Source organism: Momordica charantia, assembly GCF_013281855.1.
Source record: "Momordica charantia cultivar OHB3-1 chromosome 3 unlocalized genomic scaffold, Mcharantia_2.0 BLBB01000003.1, whole genome shotgun sequence".
Taxonomy (NCBI): Eukaryota; Viridiplantae; Streptophyta; class Magnoliopsida; order Cucurbitales; family Cucurbitaceae; genus Momordica; species Momordica charantia.
In genome coordinates this window covers 20,771,364-20,791,796 of record NW_028275161.1, presented here as the reverse complement: position 1 = coordinate 20,791,796, position 20,433 = coordinate 20,771,364, and the positions used below count along the sequence as shown (strand labels likewise).

Sequence of the window (20,433 nt, the reverse complement as noted above, 5' to 3'; positions counted from 1 at the left end):
CAGGATGTACCTACTTCCTAACTGATTTTGAAGTATCTTAACTATATGAATTCCGTTCGGGTTGGCATCACTTGCGAGATTAGTGATGTTTTGAAAGTCATAGTTCCATACATCAAATATAGATTTAATTTCTAAAACTCTAAACTATTAAAACCCAACCCATAGGCTATAACTAACAACCTCTTAAGATATTTAATTCTGTTGTGGGCTCAAGCTCTGTTGTTGCAACCGCCCCTCCTCAGAAGGCACTCATCTTTTAATTTAGGTTGTAATATTAATGAATTATGAAAGTATATATTATATTTCCAAGTCTACATCTAACATTTAATATGTGAATAATATATATATATATATATATATATTAATGTATGATACTGTTTTAAAAAGTCAACACTTGAATCAATCCCATTTAGAGAAAAGTTAGACGGAAACAAAATGAAATTATTGTGCCGTCCAACATCGATGAATATGTTTAAATGGTTAAAACATTACTAATATATGGATTGGAAGTTCTAATTTCCAAACACATTATATGATTTTTTGCACCCAATTAAAGTTAAAATGGGTTTACTTATTTTTTTAGTTACAAATTCTTCATCGTTGTTACCAGAAAATTTGAAATTAAACCAATCATTTACGTTATCCAATTCCAAATGAATCAAAACTATTTAGAAACTAAAAGTTATACTATTATGAATATCTCTACTTAGGTATCAGAATTGAACATGAACGACAGTATTTCAAAGATTTAAACCAATGCTGACTATTTACAGAAGCAAGTAAAATAGCATTAAAGTTGGCTAAATGATAAAAGTACATATTTTTCTCAATCAATAAATCTAGCAGTTACATTTCAAACTATCTAAATTAATTAAAAAAAACCATAAACATATCTAATTCAAATAAGCCCACCTCATTTAAACTCAAAGATAACTCATAATAACTCAAGCATAATTCACTACCTAGGGCTCACCTTGGTTTTATGAATGCTCAACATCACAACCAACAGCAGTAAATATGATGCTCAAGCCAAAAATGGAGACTGATCAGAAAAAAATGCAAGGAGAACTGTAACCATAGCTAACTATCAACAGATACTGATGGTGTTTCCTCAACTTAGAACAAATACATATAGTGGGGAATTCAACAAACTAAATATCAGGGAAGAAGAAGAAGTTTCAAAAAGAGCAGATAAGGGAGAGTTAAGGATGTCAATAAATGAAATTGTTTGAACAAATTCATCCCACAATCTGTCTCTATGTAACCATTAATCACCAAAAAGAAACTTAAAAACCAAAGCCCTTGGGTGTTATATTGTTACTCGTTTCCAGCATGCCCAATAAGAGTATAAAGAGAGATCCTACTGTCAAATGGGCATAACTTATCAAAATTCAAAAGGGGTATTTTGTTATTCACTGTAGACAATGCATATTCTCTTCTAAACAATGTAGATGCAGCCATATTCTAACTCTAATATATCCCTCTTCATCCAACACTATTTCATTGGAGTTGAAAAGCAGCATCAAATAGAAGAAGAAAACAAACCATAAAAGAACAAAAGAACAAAATCTAGTGAACTTACTGGCTCTCCAAAGAGTAAAGCAATGTTGCAATGATCAATCCCAATTGAGACACAGTCATGTGGAGAGTGAACAAAGAACATATCAGAACTTTCCCACCATCAACATATAATAATCCATGGTACAGCACAGTAAAATCCCACCACCAATCAAAGATAAGTGGCAGTAGGTATAACATCAGAAGAAAAACTCCACAGATGCATGTGAAAAAGGGTTTAAATAATCTTCTCTTTACAACATTTCATTCATATGACTACCAACATTAGATAACAAATTGTGTTTTTCCCTACCTCAGGCATCTAAATTTTCCATCTGAATACTGCTTTTGAGAGGAACATACTCACCAAGATATCCACCCAGATGATCATGCAAAGCGAGCTTATCAATTCCCTGATGGTGGAAGCTCTTACAGACGTAGTAAAACACACTCTGAACCAGCAATCCCACCAAGTTTACAATCACCAAAACGCCTACCAAAAAGCCACCGACAACAATCCTCACAAAAACTCCATAGCCATCTCCGCCGTGCACGACCACGGCCCCAAAAATGCCGCCGATTGTGGCACAGATCGCCAAATAGACAAACACGAGCACCACCGCAAATCGGGTTTTCCCCTTCAGCAACTCGTAGCTCTTCTTCATCGCGGCGAGTCCGTAAATCGGTTCAAGCACCGACACGACGCTGGCCAAATGCCATAGGGCGGTGATGTACACGTGCACGACCAGGAAGAGGATGAAGATCACGACGACGCAGAAGAAGAACAGTAAGTAGTTCTGGGTATCGATTGCGAGAACAAGCAACACCAAGAAGGCGAAAAAGATAAAATTATAGACTATCATAAGAAGAGACACCCAGAGAAATGTGACGAACAGGCGCTTGAAAACCTTGGGAATAGCGGAGATTGTGGAGGAATAGGAGACGGGCTTGGAAGTGTAGAGGGAAGCGACGGTGAAGACGACGGCGGCAGTGGAGAGAAGAGAGAAGGCGAAGAGAAAAATAAGGTAGCAGAACTGGAAGGAGAGGAGCTTGGCCCATCTATGGCGGGTCTGAATGGGGTCGGCGAATGGGTTTTGGAGCTGGAGGAGAAGTGGGTGGGTGAAGAGGGAGTGGGCTAAGATGGCGAAAGAGAGGGGGAAAATGAGGGTAAGAGTGATGAGATAGAAGGTCTTGGGAGAGCGTTTCGGAATCAAGATCGATTCTCTGAGAATGTCTGGAATGGTGAAGAATTGCAGCTCTTCTGGGGCAAGATCCATGATTGTTTCTATGGGAAATCTCTGATTCGGCGGCTGAAATGTTTCAAAAGAGAAGGGTTTAATTCAAAAGAAACATGGCTGACGAACGTGAAATGGATAAAGCTTAGATCGGAGACGGATCTTGCAAATTGAAAAAAGAAGGAGAAGGAGGAGGAGTCAACAGTGTGAAAGGTGGATGATGCCCACCACCATGGCGGTCACATTTTATTATTTATTATTCTTATTAGGAAAAGGACGAATTTGAGAAAGAAACACTGAAAAATATCGGGCTTGTTATTAAATGGGCCGTATTATTGGGCCTTTGGGGGCGTTATTCTCTCAGCCCAATCGACGATTTCTACCTTACAACAGGGGGTAAAATGAGAATCTAAGCTGAAGTTCGGGTGGGTAAAGTATTAATAAACAGTATAAAGAAAAATATAGGGTATTAAAAAAATTTAGAATTCGTAAATGGGTAATTACAGCTGGAAATGTCAATTTAGATTTTTTTTTTTTTTTACTCTGGAGTACGTGAGAGTGAAAATTCCATGATATAAGTGCCTTTTATAGTCTGGAAATATAACTTAAAAGTATATCTAAATGATTAAAATATTAGTAATGGGTGAAGATTTGGATTTTCAACCCATAGTTGTGACTTTATATTCTTAAAAAAAACTACCTCATGAAATAAAACATAAAAATTTTAAAATTTTCGGAATCTCTTACACTAAATAGAAACCAAATTCAAATTTTAGACACCAAAAGTTTAATTTATCTAAAATAAAATATATATACATTTTTTTTAAAGGTAAATTGCAAAAACTACCTCTCAAGTATGGTAATTGTTATAATGACACCCTTAAACTTTCAATGGTAAAATTTAAACCCTTCAACTATTACCGATGAAAAAATTAGACCCCTACGTTTTCACAAGTAAAAATTAAATCCTTAAACTTTTCGAAAATTGTACTCTAAATTTTCCAATGGTAAAACATTAAACGTTCACGTTGAAAATTACATCAATTTGAAAATTCCACTTTTTGACAAACAACAACTCCTGTTTGGCTCCAATAATGCAGCCGGAGAGCCTTCTTCAACCACTGAAAATTTGTCTCAACCGACGAATCCAGAAATTCGAGAAGGAAATAACTACGACAAATTCTGCCATGGGAGAAATTGTTGAAGTCTACATCAGTCTTGGCGATGGTGAGGGAAATGGGGTCGCCGGGCAATAAAGAATGATGGATTTGGGAGAGTCGACGGCCGGATGCGATTTTCGGCCCGGGGAGGAAGTGCTCGAGAGTGAGAATGAGAGACAATGGAATTGAAGTTATAAGAAATGGAGGATCTGGTAGGGAGGAAGAAAAGAGAGCATGGTGGGAGGGTAGAGAATTCAACGACGGAAGAAGAAGAATCACGTGGCAGAAGAAGCTCTCCGACGACATTGCCTGAAGAAAAGCTCACCAACGACATTCATGAAGCCGAATCGAAGAAGATTTGTCAATTTTCAAGTGGATCCAATTATTTTAAATTTGAGGGTTTAATTTTTACAATTGAAAAGTGATGTGATACAATTTTCTCATTTATTAAAATTTAAGGGTTTAATTTTGACTCTTAAAAGTTTTGGTATCTAATTTTTTCATAGGTAAAAATTGAAGAGTTTAATTTTTGCAATTGAAAGTTTAGGGGTCTGATCCACATACTTTCTTGTTTGACTTGATAACTCGAAAAATTCAGCTGTCGGAAAGAAAACAAGGAGTTTACTACGCAGGCTTTTTTTTATGGGGAGAGAGTAAAGTAAGGAGGGTTTGCTTGGTGGCTCTCAGGGCTTCTCGTCGGTTTTGTTTTAAGGTATTCCCTTTCATTAGCTATGCGAGGTTAGACCTTGACTGAAAGGAAAGGAGAAGGGACGAGTGGCTCTGATAACTGCTGTTTTAAGTTTAGGGGTGCAATTGTAACAACGAGGGGTGGTTTTTACAATTTACCCTTTTTTTAATACATGAGTGGGAAGAATCGAATCATGACCTTCTGATTAGAGAAGCTAATTATCGCTAAGCAAGAACTCCAATTAACTACTTGTGCATTTGTTTTAGTACAATATATGGGGATGAGAGATCGAACTCATAACATATTGGTTTGAGATATATATCAATTATCATGAATTATGGTTAGAAAAATGAGAAATATAAATATTTCTATTCCCACGTAAGTAACCAATATGAATAGATATTCTTTTTATTTCAATTACATACAATTTCTAACAAATCGTATTAAACCATTTCTATTCGGATTAATTTCATCTCGGTTGATCTTCATTCCCATTCGTCTGGTAAGCAAATTAGGCCTAAGTTCACGAGAGAGATCGACAAGTTGAGATGCAGACGACGGGAACAATTTCTGCCGACTGGGTTTGAAAAGAAATCTAGACAAGTAAGTGTTCTGAAATGTGTCCACCCACAGCTTAAACTGAAGCGCGCAAAAACAACTAACAGGAATAATCGCCATGGCAGCAATCGTGGCCGGAACCCAAACATCCGCAGACTCATGGTAGAGTATAAAGAACGTTGCACTAAAGGCCACAACCATGCACACAATGGACACGAACAACGACGCAAGTCCAAACAGCAACCCAGAGGGCAATGAATACAAGAAATCATCTTCCGTGTAGCGCGAAGTTAGGATCGACAAGAACATCAGAATCGAAGATGAGGACGACACCAAAGCAGCCGCATCCGATATCACGAAAATAGTGAACCACAAATTTTGCTGAAAAATTGGAGTGCCTGAATTGTTATCAAAACCGCCGGGAACCGTGAAGGATGCGGCGAAAACTACTGTGGCGATCAGCGTTGCTACCAGCATGCATGAGTTTGCTGTATTTTTCATCCACTCCTCGCCTTCTCTACGGAGATTTTTGTGCTCTTCGCTAAATAACTCATGAGGCGTCAATTTGCGAGGATCATCGCATTTTGCGTCGAGCTGGGAAGGCAAAACTATCTTCTCAACTTCTTTGAACCAAAGCAACTCACGTTGCATTTGGAGAGCGGCTCCTGAGACTCTATTGAGATGGTTTGAGGCAGCTAGTTTTGCAGCCAAATGTAGCATGTTGTAATTTTCTTTGGTGGTTGTTTTGTATTTTGTTGAGAAGTCCCTGAGCCCACTAATCTCGTGGATTAGATTGAACACATTCTCGAGGCGATTTTCGACAGCTACATGAAATATGCCCTTACCATCGTCGTCTTCTTCCCATACAATGTCGGGATATCTACGGATAAGAATTATTAGAAACTCGACATTTCCAGCCCTTGCAGCATCATGGAGTAGTTTTGTGGGATGTTTAATGAACTCCAACATGTCCTCGTTCTGTGGCAAATCTAGTAGAACATGTCTCCATAGTACTTCGACTAATTTACGAGCTGATGTCTTCCTTACATCCTCATCGTAGATCCCTTTGATGCCTGTTAGTCAAAAGATGAAGCCAAGGTTCAACGAAATAAATCAATATGTATGTCTACCACCCATGAATTAAAAGCTTAAGCTCATAGGTTAGGGTAAATTTAATTCATTTATGGATGTCTAAACACTCTCCTCACTTGTTGGCTTGTAAATTTGCACAAAATCCAACGAGTAGAAATTAATATAAATAGGATGAAAATAACACAACACAAGGGTTCAAACACATAACCACCAAAAAAAAGTACAAGAGTTATCTAGTCTCTTATGATTTCACCTATAAATTAAATCTTCCGAGTATACTACCATTTTATATATAATATGTAATAAGAATCTAATTTGTTTGGGGGCAAAGTTTGCTACATATTATATATAAAATGATAGTGTACCAAGAGATTTTGCATGAGTGAAATCATAAGAAAAGCTAAAAGAAGATACCAGATAACTTCTGTGTACTTTTTTTATGCTCCAATACCATGGTGATTAAATGACCAATGAACTCAAAAACTTAAGACATACCATGTTGATGCTGCGTGTGGAGAAATGTAAAGACAAAAATGAAACGATTAAAGAGTATAAATATGGTCCGTAGTTTGGAGATATAAACTAACAAGAGTTGAGACACTTTTTCCAAACGTTTATCTCATCTCTGCTACTGATTGCCGATGGTTTTCTGGCCAACACATGCAATGCTGTCTCATTATTATTCTTGGTATCTCTCATAGCCGCTAAATTTGGATTTTTCTTAAGAATCTCCAAACTTATATCTGTGAAGAGAAAATGCAACCCAAATTAGAGATCAGAGATGAAGTTAAAGCATATGCAAGAACATTGAAGAATATCTTGATTATCGATTTACCATAAAAGCCGCTGTGTATGGTGGCAATAAGAAGCTCAATCTGATCTTGAGATTTGAGTTGGTTGAGATCAGTGACAGACAAGAGGTATGAAACCATTTCTCTATGTTTGTACGATATTGCCATGAAAAGTGGAGTGACGTTGCCAAAGCCACAAATAAGTGGCAGATCTCTATTTTTCTCCACTATCAGCTTAGCAATTGTTATGACTCCCGAGGTAGCAGCAAAGCAAAGGGCAGTGTTTCCATGCTTGTTTTGCAGTGTCATGTCAACTGGGGTTATTATTTGGATTAGCTTCTCCACGAAAGCAGTATGCTTGCATCCGGCAGCAATGTGTAGAGCATTCTCGTGGTCTCGCGTTATGGATTCAGTTGCTCCCAGTGATGGGTAGTCATCAAAGATAGATTCAGCCCTTTCCCAGTCACCGTTCAGTGCAGCGTGATACAGACGAGTTTTTGCCACAGCTGAACAATCATACACACACATATATTATATGTTAACCACGCCCAAATCACATGTGGGTTGATTTCAGGTATTTCTTAAGTACGAAAAAAATAACTAAACTTAACATGAAGGACACGAAGAAGAGGCCTATTGACACATCAATCCCAAAATCAATTAACTATCAGAGAAAAGATGGTAGAACTTATGCTATAAACCTTTGTTAAGTCTGACATCTTTTCAACCTGAGATCTAACTACTAAATAGACCATAGATCCTAGAAATTTTTAGAATATAGGAACTAATTAAATAGACAAATAATTTAACCCAAAAAAATTTGTCACACACTCCAAATAGACCAACTATATATGGTCTATTATTTTCGGTATAATTGCATCAGGCTTATAAGCCCGTACTAGTAAGGAGGTATTTTCGAAAGGGGACGAAAACTATCTAAGATCCTGTGTCGGTTTAGTAGCACGTAAACTATCGAAAAATTAATCCTACACCATGGATGATAGAAATGCTAACCAATTCCATCAAAGTAAGGTAGGAGGATTCTTCTTGCACCATCTTCAAACTCTTTTCGGACGTTGAAGACTTGGAAATATTTTAATTTTTTTAATACTTTAGAAATGATTTTGAATTTTTTTTATTTGGTTTAAAATGATAAATAAGTGGGATTTATATATATATATATATATATATATATTAATTTGGTTATCATTGGAAATGCAAAGTAAGAAAAGAAGATTTAAAAAGTTGAGATTAGAATGTATACCATGGGGTCGAGATTTAAACTCCCGACGGCCTAATGGCCTAATGTTCAAGTGGGCAATTCAAAAATACAGTATAAGACAAACCGAATATCAAATAAATATGAGATTCCTAACTTGAGAAAATTTCTACATAATGCTATGTTTTGAATTTGAATAAAGTATATAGTAATTATATTTTACCGATCAGAAGTGTGACTCGGCGGATGGTGTTCTTGGCGTCGGCATCGGGATAATGGGGATGCAGTTCATTATCGGAGGCTGCTGCAACATCTATTGTACTCTGCTGGCCGGCGTGAGCCGTGTACGGCGGAGGAATGTGGTTTTCTCCGACGACAACCATTGCTTCACCGTGGGATATTGGTCTCGTACTGTTATTCACGATTCTCCTCAGTCCTCCCTCTTCCTTCCAGTTCTCACTTTCTGTTTCTGCTTACAAATTACAATATAGACTTTATTGTTATTCCACTGTCCACTGTCGGCTGTGTCGTCCTACAACACCTCGCGGGTGGATCCAGTTGAATTAAGCCCCACCTCAATTTTCTCTCCCTTTCCTTATTTATCTTCAAATGTATAATTTAAGGTCAGCATTGTTTCAGATATATATTTTATAAGAAGGAGAGAGAAAAATAGAATCAATGAGAGATAAAAGACAACCGGTATCCCAAATATCTCTACAATAGGTTAAGGAGTTAAAAAGTATTTTAATTTCAAAAGTGTGTACAATGCTGGTGATTTAGATCGATAATCAGAGTCATTTGAAGTGGTTTTTATGAAAACCGAATCCTACAGGAACCATAGTCATTGCAGTAACCACTGCAGGAAGCCGAATATTAGCCTCATGGTAGAGAATAAAGAAGGTTGCACTGAAGGCCACGACCATGCACACAATGGAGATGAACAACGACGTGAGGCCGAAAAGCAATCTAGAGGGCAATGAGTGCAAGAAATCGTCTTCTGCGTAACGCGAAGTTAGAATGGACAAGAAAATCAAAACAGAAGTTGAGGATGAGATCAAAGCAGCCGCATCTGATATGGTGAACATGGTGAACCAAAACTTTTGTTGAAAAATAGGAATGCCTGTATTTTCAAAATTGCCGCCCGGGACTGTGAAGGCTGCTGCAAAAACCACAGTAGTGATCAGAGTTGCAACCAGCATGCAGGAATTTGCTGTGTTTTTCATCCATTGCTCCCCATCTTTGCGGAGGCCTTCATGCTGATTCGTGAATATTTGCCGTGGTGTGAATCCCTCGTCACATCTGGCCTCTAGTTGGGAAGGTAGAACTATTTTCTCCATTTCCTTGATTCAATTTTGAAATGTCAAAAAAAAAAAAAAAAGATTTTGATGTGTGGGCAGTAATTGAAGGTCCATGTAAGTATTGTTTCTAATTTTCTAAAAAAAAATTTATGCATTTTGTAACTAACTCTATTTCTTATTGCTCTTTTTTTTTTGGAATATTCTCAAAATTGTATAAATATTTTAGAAACAACCAAAAAAATGTTTCTTATTTCTTGTTCCCATGGTTAAAGATGAATAAACTGTCATTCAATTTAAAAGCTTAAATTGATAGGTCGGATTTATTTATGGATATCTAACACTCTATCCATTTGTGGGTTTGGAAAAATTGCAATAAGACCCAACAAGTAGAAATCATAATAAATGGGAGGAAATAATAATGGAGGTCGCAAAACGTAAATAAAAAGATTATTTTATGATACTTGAATTCATGGATGTTGGAGTCATTTAATTAATTTTTCTTTATTAAAATGAACAAACTAAAACGTTACGAAACGAACTTTAAACAAGTACCTTGAACCAAAGTAATTCGCCTTGCATTTGAAGAGCTGCTCCTGAAACCCTGTTGAGATGATTTGGAGCCGCTAGTTTTGCAGCCAAATGCAGCATGTTGTACTTTTTGTCATTAGTTAATCTCTCTTTTATTGTGAATTCGTTGAGCCCACCGATCTCATCTATTAGGTTAAACACATTTTCAAGTCGATTTTCAATAGCTACATGAAATATACTCTTACCATCATCATCTTCTTCCCATACAATATCTGGATACGACCGAATAAGAACAATCAGAAACTCAATATTTCCTGCCTTTGCAGCCTCGTGTAGTAATCTTGTGGGATGTCTAATCAGCTCCAACATCTCCTCATGTGTTGTCACAAATAAAACTTGTGCAAACAAAAATTCAACTAATTCACGAGCTGATGTCTTCATCACATCTTTATTGCAGATCCATTTGAAAATAACTGTCCTCAAAAGATTAATCAAAGGTTCCTTCAATGAATGAATGAATTGCATGTATATATATATAAATAAATAAAGAGTGGTACAGGTAATTAATTTGGATAAACTAACAAGAGTTGATGCAGATTTTCCAACTGTTTAAATGCATTGTGCTACCAATTGCTGATGGTTTTCTAGCCATCACATGCAATGCAGTCTCGTAGCCATTCTTGGTGCATTTCATAACCGCTAAATCTCGATCCACGTCTAGAATTTCTAAACTTATATCTGCGAAAAGGAAATACGCATTAATCCAAATGAGTTGAGATATTAGATTAATGGTGTGTTTGAGAGTGATTTTGGAAGGACCAAAATCACTGCTCTTTCATGGATCATATTAGGTTTGGCAAAATAAAAAATTGATTTTTAAGGTATCACTCGGACGATCATTTTGGAAAACCAATTATACCTAAAATTATAAGCTGTTAGTGAAAAATTTGATCGAGTTACCGTATAAGTCGCTGTGTATGGTGGCAATAAGGAGGTGGATCCGTTCCTCAGAGGTTAGGTTGTTGAAATCAGTGGCAGACAAGAGATAGGAAGCCATTTTTCTACGCTTATAGGATATTGCTATGAAAAGTGGAGTTATTTGGTCAAAAGTACGAATAAGGGGAAGGTGTTTGTTGTTGTCCACCATAAGCTTGGCAATTTTTACAACTCCAGATGCAGCAGCAAAGCAAAGGGCAGTGTATCCATATTTGTTTTGCAAAGTCAAGTCAGTGGAGGTCATTCTAGGGAGTAGCTTCTCCACCAAGGCAGTTTGCTTGGCTTTGGCAGCGATGTGAAGAATAGTGTCTTTATTTCTTGTTATCTCATAGCGAACGCAATTGGGGAACTTGTCGATCACTCGCTTCACATATCCCCACTCACCACTTAGTGCAGCTGCATGTAGAAGAGATGCTCTCCGATCTGAAACATATATTCCATGGATTTTTTTAAAATAAGATGAATTTGATGTTTGCCAAAAATTAAAATTATTTTTCGATCATAATGCTACACTCTATGAATATTATGATAAGAATCTTAACAAGGATTTATAATAGACATGAACTACTTTTCTTATTACTAATTGGTTTTGATATTGAATTTAATAAATATTAATATAGTATCAAAATCCAAAACGAGTTGGATCTCACATGAACCCCATAAAATATTAATAATGTTGTCATGAATTTTATTAAAAGATTTTTGTTGGATATAAAATATGTACTAGAAAAGAGTTTAAAGTCTCAAAGATATATTTTTTTTTGTCCCATGGATATGTCACACGCTACTACAAAGTTAATATAGATTCGATATATTAAACATTTAAAAATTAAAATATTATTGTATCCTGAACAAATCACCACTCAACCCAAAAGTTTAAATTAATGGGTTGGATAAATTTAATTGATATAGATATATATTTTTGATATTTTGGAAGTGAATCCTTGATTCAAACTACGTGAAACAAAACAATTTTTACACTTATAAGTCTTATTTTAAAGAATCATTTTAAAGTAAAACTTACATTTCCTAATTTAAAATTTTAGTTTCATGTATTTGTTTGTAATTCACTCAAAGCACGTACGTGGATAAAAATTGATGGCAGGCAAAAATTGTTTCATCTAAAATGTTTATTCAAGATTCAAAATTTCTTAGAAGAAGAAAAAAACTGGCCATGTGATTCAATTATAGAAGGTTATAATTTGGAAAAACGTCAAGTGTTTATCTGTAACTTGGTAAAGTAAGTGGATTGATATCAAAAGGACAAATGTTTTGCAATGCGCAAATTACCTTCTTTGGTCCTTTTGGGATAGACGTCATCATCCGATTCCGAGGCTTCTGCAACGTCTATTATCTGCCTCTCCGCAGCCGCTTCCAGTTGGGTGTCGTCCGCCGTATACGGCGGAGGAATGACCTCTACTTCCTCGTCATGTTGATCATGTGGGATGAAATTGATTGAAGAAGAAGGCACACTCTGGCTCTGGGATTCTCTCGTACAGTTCATTCTCAAATCCCACCAAACTCTGAGCAATTAAACAAATGGAAATGGCCAATGGGCGGCTGAAGTTCAAGTTCAGTTTGTTAATGCCTTCTTCATGGGCTTTTAAGGGAATGTTTTGGATAAAGAAGGAAAATAAACAAAACAAAAGAGAGAAAAAAAGTAAAGGAAATTTGGAATGGATAACAACTGGCAACCACGTTGAAAATAAATAAAAATAATAAAAGAAACCAGGGAGAGGGCTCAGGCAGAGAGCTCGAAAAAGAGAAGGATTCGTGAGAAGGAAAATGGAGAGGAAAAGATAGAAAGGAAACATCTCGAGAAATGGGTTTCCTTCTATGTGGCATGTTCTTGTTTCGAGCAGCATTATTGGCTGAAAATGCAATTAAAGTCAGCTGCATTGGGAAAGATTTGGGTATATAAATTTGTTGGATCCATGAGTAGTTTGAAATAAAGTTTCACATCCACTGCGAAAATGGGTGTAATTTATAAAAGAGAACAATTATCTTCTTTCATGTGAAGTTTTTGGGTGAAATCAAAAGTAAAACCGTGAGAGTTATGCCAAAAGTATAAAATATTATACCATTATGAAGATATCTGGAGTACCGTTATCTTCAACAAGTGGTATTAGAGTCTTGGCAGAAAAAAAAAAAACAACCAAGCTGTGTGGAGGAAATCCTTGGTGGCCGAACAAGAGTGATTGGTAAGAATTCCGTTCGAGTGGAGGAGATTGAAGGTGTGATAAAAGCGGGCTTTCGTTCCCTGTCGGGAGTAGATGAGTCACATTGGCTAGGGAATATTATATCGAGATACTTGGTTATGGAGATATACTTGAGGTACCGTTGTCCTCAACAAAGTTAAAACATCCTCTTCATGATAATGTAATCTTTTGGGGATATCAAAACTAAAATAATTGGGACTTTTGAAAAGTCGACAATATTATATACCAGCCTAACTTAGTCCAATGATAATTGACATACAATAAAAATATAGATGTTAGTCCGATGATAATTGGCGTACAAAGAAACGTGGAGGGTGATATATTGTTACTAACATGAGTCTTAATTCTTCTTTTTATTAAAACAATGGATCTCTTTTCTTGAGATTAACAAGTCGAGGAAGGAAGAAGAAAGAGAAAAGTAAAAGGTTGAAGAAATTAAAATAATGTTATCCTTATTTTATAACCAATTTGGCATGAGTAGAGCATGGATAAGGAATAAGATAAAGAAGAGGGAGATCTCTTTAGTTTGGTATGGCAAGTCACTCACGTGGGGAATAAAAATGTAGAAGGATGGATTATTTTACTATGAAAAAGTACCATAAGGAAGGTTGAAGTTATTGGAAAGAGAGTGAATGTATTTATAGAACTACGGGTCTTCATACTTCGATATTTGAAATTTAGAAGGGTTTAATTTACAAGAGAAGGAAATTAGTGGTGCTAAATAAACGTTGTGCTGTCAAAACGAACATAGTTCAACGGTAATTGACATATACATTCAAAAGAGAGAACGAGAAACAAGAAATTTATTTTTTTGTTCTTTCCAAAATTTCTATACAAATTTTAGAATGTTTTGTAAAAAAGAGAAACAACAAATATAAATAGTCGGTGAAATGCATAAAGAACTTTTCTTTTGCTTTCGAATCTATATCTCAAATATCTAAAGTCCTTACATGTACAATTTTTAATAATAAGAATTATTCTAGTAAATTTTGTTTAATATTGTAACTTATTATTTTTTTTCTGGAATATTGAATAAGCTCTCGACCTATCTTTTCTATAATGTATTTTTTTTTTTAAATTCTCTATAATTATGTGTAATATATTCATGTTTACGACTCCATGTTATGAACTATCAATTATAGAGGTCTTAACTATGGGACAAGTCATGTCATTTTTAATTAATTTATAATTTAGATTTTAATAAGAAAGACTAAATTTTAAATTATAAAACTTGAGAGAATAAAATAAAATCCATTAAATTTTAAGATGTGAAGTAGAAATGTGAGTAAAATTTAGAGGGAAAACGAATTCCTACTACATAGTTGAGAATTGTCCTTACTTAAAATCACAATTTACTTTATGCACGAGAAAATACTTCTCTACCAAAAGTTTGTTTAACCAATAAGAGAGAATGCTAAAAAGAGAAAAGAAAAAAAAAAGAGAGATTTATTCTCTATTTTTTTTAGTGGTGGTAGATCATGAATGAGAATGTATTATTCCTATATCAATATAGGAAAATACTTAAATCCTTTTCTACGAGTAACTAATCGTTAAATTTTAAAATATAACTAATTGTGAAATTATGTTGGTAAGAACAAGATTTCATCTTGGCTAATAAACAAGGAGTGAGATATTTTTCCACTAATAAAATGGAGAGCTATAAATGTAAAAAGAAAATTAGAGAACAATATAGTAGGGGTTCGAACACAGGACCTCCGATCTATTCTAATACCATATTAAGGATAAATAAATCAATATTCAACTCAAAAGTTTAATCTAATAGTTCGGATAAATGAGTATTTCTCATCTAACAATGAGTTCAATGTTTTATACTATTCAAAAAGCACTATTAAAATAAATTACATGAAATAACTTAATTTATTTGACACTAAAAAAAAGAGATTAGGAGAGGTAAACACTGAAACGGACAATCATATCCTCTCCGTCAGTCATGTGTTGGTTCTCCCGACGGCGGAGATTCTCGATCACCGCAAACCCTCCAGCCTTCTCATACTTTCCTGTGCCACCAACCACTGCAATTGGCGATTCCGGCGACACTCTCCGGTGGACCCCGAAGAAGCTTATCGTATCCTCATCCTTGCCGTCGTCTTGATTATGTTGGTGCAATACGACGGTGAATGCTATCGTATGGCTGGAGCCGTCCGAAGAGCAAACAAAGTAGAATCCTTGTGCTCTTCCCATAACGGCAGATCCCAACTCTTCACCTTCTGTTAACTCGTCGTCCATGGCCGTGAGTTGACCTGCGGTCAAAACTTTTCCACTGTTGTAATTTTTGTTATTGTTGATCAGTGGGACCCCACCGGGGAGAGGAAAGATGTTCTTGTTGGGTTTGGAGAACGGAAGGTCGGCGGCGGCGGTATCCGATTCGGCTGTGATTCCGGTGACCACTCTAGCAGATGGGTGGGACCCTCCCAAAACATCATGCATGAAGAATGATAACGTAGGATTCGATGATGGGCTGACAGAGACCTGAGGTTGTGGGCCGGGTCTATCTGGCGATATCATCGTAGTGAGGCCCATGACAAGAGGATGTTGTGGGCTGGGACTTAGTAATGGGCCTACAGCAGCCGGTGGATTGACCAGGTCAAAAGGTTGTGGGACGACCTGGAGAAGGATTCTAGATGAGTCAGCAGAAGATAAAGCGGTGACAACTAAGAAGATAGAGAGTGGAATCTTGGTTGGGTTGGCCATTAATCCGTTGGGAGACTTGAAGGAAAATGATTTGAGAGTAGGGTATATATATATATAGTTAGGGTGTAAGTGAGGTGGATGAGATGGAGTTGTTAAATATGCCTTTTCTTTTTCTAATGTGTTTTAGTTGAATTACCTGCCCCATGAAACAATATATCTTTTTTGAATAAAGAAGAAATAACAAGAAACTATAAAAGCACTTCTTTTTGTATTTATTAAAAAAGAGGAAAGCAGCTGAGACAAAAAATGAAAAACTAATAAATATAAACATCATCAAGTATCATTCTCAAAAATCAAATTAAAAACTAATAAATATAAACATCATCAACTCATCATTCTCAAAAATCGAATGAAAAACTAATAAATATAAACATCATCAAGTCATCATTCTCAAAAATCAAATCAAGTGATCACCAACCATTTAACGCTAGCTAACAAGTATTGATTCTCATCAAGAGTACTCTCTTGTTAGGGATAAAACTATATATCATCACAAATATAGGCAATATATTGTCCAATTAGGTTCAATTGATTCGCTAAATTAAATCAATTTGAACTTACTGTTGGGAAGGAATAGACAAAGGAACTATGCAAAAGATAAATATAGAGGCAAACTAATATAATGAGAATATAAAGGAACTATGCAAAAGATAAATATAGAGGCAAACTAATATAACGAGAATACCAAATCTATTAGATTTTTTCATATTGAACAAGGAATATGTTGTGCCTTTATATAGGCTAACAACAATAACAAAAGTAGTATGAACATGCCCACCAATTATCCCATTATCCCACTTCCTTAGTGTCATGATAATTGGTGTCACTGAATTACATTTGAACTACTTAATTATTCTATTTCTTTACTGCGACCATAATTGGTGCTGCTAAGTTACATTTGAACCACTCCATTATCCCACTTCTTTAGTGCCGCAATAATCGGTGCCACTAAGTTTGAATTATTCCTTCAATACTCACAAAATAAAAAAAATAGATAAACAAAAGTAAAACTTCTAAACAATAAAAAAATATAATAAATCAAGATAGGAGAAGGAGAGATTGAAACCAAATTTATACCGGTTTAGGTTCAATTTTCAGCTACGGTTCAGCTTCCTATAAAATGTGAAGGAGGGGAAATAGTAGGAGAGTTTACAACCGCTAAAAAAAACTTAATTACTCTACAAAGCTCTTTTAAACTCTCAACAATGGTGCCCTCATGCACTCTCTCTCTTTTTGTCGTACAAATGAACCCGTCACTACACTGCCCTCTAATTTAACAAAATAAAAGACAGTTTGAAAATAATGGCGGTAGCCCAGCAGCGCTGCACTAGGGATGAAAATTGTCATTATTCTCCACCTTTTTGTCCTGTGACGATGGTGTGGGCCTCCGTAATAGCGCCATGTTTGCTACCAACTTGAAGTTACGCCTTAGACTAGCGCCATGACTCGCCGTAACTGTGCCAAGGTGAGCAACAGTGTCAAGGTGGTCTGGGGTCGAGATTTTCGGCTCTGCAGCATCTTTTGGTTCCCTATTCTCAGCATCTAGATCTCTCTCCCTTTTTCTTTTATGAAGTTGACGAAATAAATCAACGAGCAGAGATGTAGTTGATGAGAACATAAATTTATGTTGACGAGGCTTGAAAAGAAATCTAGACATGTAAGTGTTGTGAAATGTATCGACCCATAGCTTAAACTGAAACGCACAACAAATAACTGGAACAATTGCCATTGCGGCAATAGTGATCGGAACGCAGATTTTAGCCTCATGGTAGAGGATAAAGAAGGTTGCACTGAAGGCCATAACCATGCACACAATAGAGATGAATAGCAATGTAAGTCCCAAGAGCAATCTAGAGGGTAGTGAGTGTAAGAAATCTTCTTCTGCGTAGCGTGAAGTTAGCATTGACAAAAACATCAAAATAGAACTTGAGGATGTGAGCAGGGCAGCCACATCTGCTATCACAAAAACGGTGAACCAGACCTTGTGTAGAAAAATAGGGGTGCCAGTATTATCATCGCTACCGCCAGGAATAGTAAAGGCTGCAGCAAAAACTACAGTGGCGATTAGAGTAGCGACAAGCATACACGAGTTTGCAGTGCTTTTCATCCACTTCTCACCATCTTTCCGAAGCTGTTTGTGCTCTTCTGTGAATAATTCACGTGGTGTCAATTTGGCCGATGGATCATCATTATGACATTTGGCCTCAAGTTGGAAAGGCAAAACTATCTTCTCCACTTCCTTAAACCAAAGTAGTTCCCGTTGCATTTGAAGTGCAGCTCCTGAAACTCTATTGAGATGATTTGAAGAAGCTATTTTTGCAGCTAAATGTAGCATGTTGTACTTTTCTTTGCCAACTGTCCTATATTTTGTAGTGAAGTCCTTCACCACACTAATCTCGTGAATTAGTTTGAACACATTCTCAAGTCGATTTTCCACTGCGATATGAAATATGCTCTTACCATCATGATCACCTTCCCATGCAATATATGGGTGTGAGCTGATAAGAAGAATCAGAAACTCAACATTCCCTGCCTTTGCAGCATCATGTAATAATCCTGTGGGACGTTTAATGAACTCCCGCAGCTCATTTTCTTGCAAATTTTGTAGAACATGACCCCACAGTGAACTAACTAATTTACGAGCTACTGTCTTCATCACATCTTTACTGTACATCTCTTTAATGCCTACAGTCAAAAGATTTTGAATTGTATGTATGTATACGTGTAATTGTGTATGTACTAACCAAATGAGTATAAATGTAGGTTTGAAAATAAAAACTAACCAGAGTTGATGTACTTTTTCCAAACATTTATCTCATTTCTACTACTGATTGCTAATGGCTTTCTGGCCAAGACATGCAATGCTGTCTCATTATTATTCTTTTTGTCTCTCACAGTTGCTAACTTCTTATTTTTCTGCCAAATCTCCATACTTATATCTGTGAAGAGAAAATACAAAATCCAAATCTCAAATGAAAAGAAGCATTATTGTGAGATGAAAAAAATTAGGTGCTGAAGTGATTAATATATATTACCATAAAAGCCACTGTGTATGGTGGCAATAAGAAGCCCAACCTGTTCTTGAGGGCTTAATTTGTTGAGATCAGTGACAGATAAGAGGTAGGAACCATTTCTCTGCGTTTATATGATATTGCCATGAAAAGTGGAGTTACGTTTTCGGAGCCACAAATAAATGGAAGATCTTTATTCTTTTTCACCAACAGATCAGCAGTTCTAACGACTCCTGATGTAGCAGCGAAGCAAAGGGCAGTATTCTCATATTTGTTTTGCCGAATCATGTCAGCTTTGCTCATTTTTTCGATCAACTTCTTGACGAAATCACTATGTTGGGATCCAGCAGCAATGTGAAGAGCATTCTCTTTGTCACTTGTTATCGGATCAGTCGGTCTCAATTTTGAGTTGTTAAAAATAGATTCAGCTTGTTGCCAATCGCCGATAAGTGTAGCTTGGTAAAGACTAATTTTGTCTATGGCTGAGAACATAAATATCATATATAAATTATATATACACACACAATATTGCTACCGCTATCAGACCCAAAACGCTTGTCACCCACTGGCCACTGCCCACTCCAAAACTGGACATTTCAAAACTTGCAAATAATATTTAAAAATTGTGACACGAATATCATACATACATGAAAACTTTAAGTTTCGTCACTTTTTTTACCGGTTCCTAATAAGCGGATATCCTGCATGACTTGGGCAAAAGCCTTCTTATACGGATCATCGGCAGTGGGTGCCATTTGGGCGTCGTCAGCCGTAGACGGCGGAGGAATGGGATTGGGTTCAACAACAACCTCGACTTCCTCATTGATGGAAGCAGAAGAAGCATGTGGTTGTGGGTGTGGGAAAGAAGTGGAAGATGATGATTGGGCCATGGAATTGCTCTCACTCTGAGCCTGAGGAATGGCAGATCTTACAGAAAAGGAAGAAGGAGATAAGTTTGATGCGAGATGAATGGACTGGAGAAGAAAAAGTGGATAAGCAAGAGAGTCAATAATTAAGTAGTTCAATATATCTTTCATTTTTTCTCAATGAAAACCACGTTTCTCATAAAATTAAAAAATTAATTAAGTAGTTGAAGAAGAAAAAAGATTACACAATAAATAGAGCAGAGACCAAGACTTTGATTATTACAGTACGAAGAGTGGGTGGCTGTCTATCAATATCATAAATTAAGATATAACTTCAAGTGAAAAAGTGAAAAAAAAAAAAGGGGGAGAGAGAGTTAATGGGAGAGGGGAAAAAAAAAACTAGTTGCAAGAGAAAAAGGGCGGGAGAGAAAATTAGGAAAGGCTACATCAGCCATCCAAGCCACTTAATTTAAAATAGTCATATCATAGAACGTATACCAACA

The 20,433-nt window shown here is 36.3% G+C and overlaps 3 protein-coding genes and 2 pseudogenes across 4 annotated transcripts; all 5 read right to left on the bottom strand.

The window, feature by feature from the left end:
• Positions 1-1,662: 1,662 nt before the first annotated feature.
• Positions 1,663-3,048, bottom strand: LOC111009042 (uncharacterized). The gene has a single exon (XM_022281957.2). It carries the CDS (start codon positions 2,832-2,834, stop codon positions 1,872-1,874), a length of 963 nt encoding a protein of 320 aa, XP_022137649.1. The 5' UTR covers positions 2,835-3,048; the 3' UTR covers positions 1,663-1,871.
• A 1,933-nt stretch (positions 3,049-4,981) lies between these two features.
• Positions 4,982-8,883, bottom strand: LOC111008655 (protein ACCELERATED CELL DEATH 6). Its single transcript, XM_022281403.2, has 4 exons — positions 8,524-8,883; positions 7,126-7,587; positions 6,878-7,033; positions 4,982-6,271 (listed from the first exon to the last, which is right to left on the bottom strand). The coding sequence occupies exons 1-4, from the start codon at positions 8,681-8,683 to the stop codon at positions 5,058-5,060; spliced, it is 1,992 nt and encodes a 663-aa protein (XP_022137095.1). The 5' UTR covers positions 8,684-8,883; the 3' UTR covers positions 4,982-5,057.
• A 194-nt stretch (positions 8,884-9,077) lies between these two features.
• On the bottom strand, positions 9,078-12,723 carry LOC111008812 (protein ACCELERATED CELL DEATH 6-like; annotated as a pseudogene). Its single transcript, XR_015789751.1, has 5 exons — positions 12,413-12,723; positions 11,087-11,545; positions 10,695-10,864; positions 10,151-10,651; positions 9,078-9,640 (listed from the first exon to the last, which is right to left on the bottom strand). The product of XR_015789751.1 is annotated as a protein ACCELERATED CELL DEATH 6-like (transcript).
• A 2,417-nt stretch (positions 12,724-15,140) lies between these two features.
• Positions 15,141-16,719, bottom strand: LOC111008601 (dirigent protein 9 pseudogene; annotated as a pseudogene).
• A 388-nt stretch (positions 16,720-17,107) lies between these two features.
• Positions 17,108-20,122, bottom strand: LOC111008600 (uncharacterized). Its single transcript, XM_088122277.1, is given in 5 exon segments — positions 17,108-18,738; positions 18,837-18,992; positions 19,089-19,181; positions 19,184-19,546; positions 19,744-20,122. Coding segments are annotated over 5 exon segments (2,328 nt in total). The 5' UTR covers positions 20,102-20,122; the 3' UTR covers positions 17,108-17,380.
• Positions 20,123-20,433: the final 311 nt, after the last annotated feature.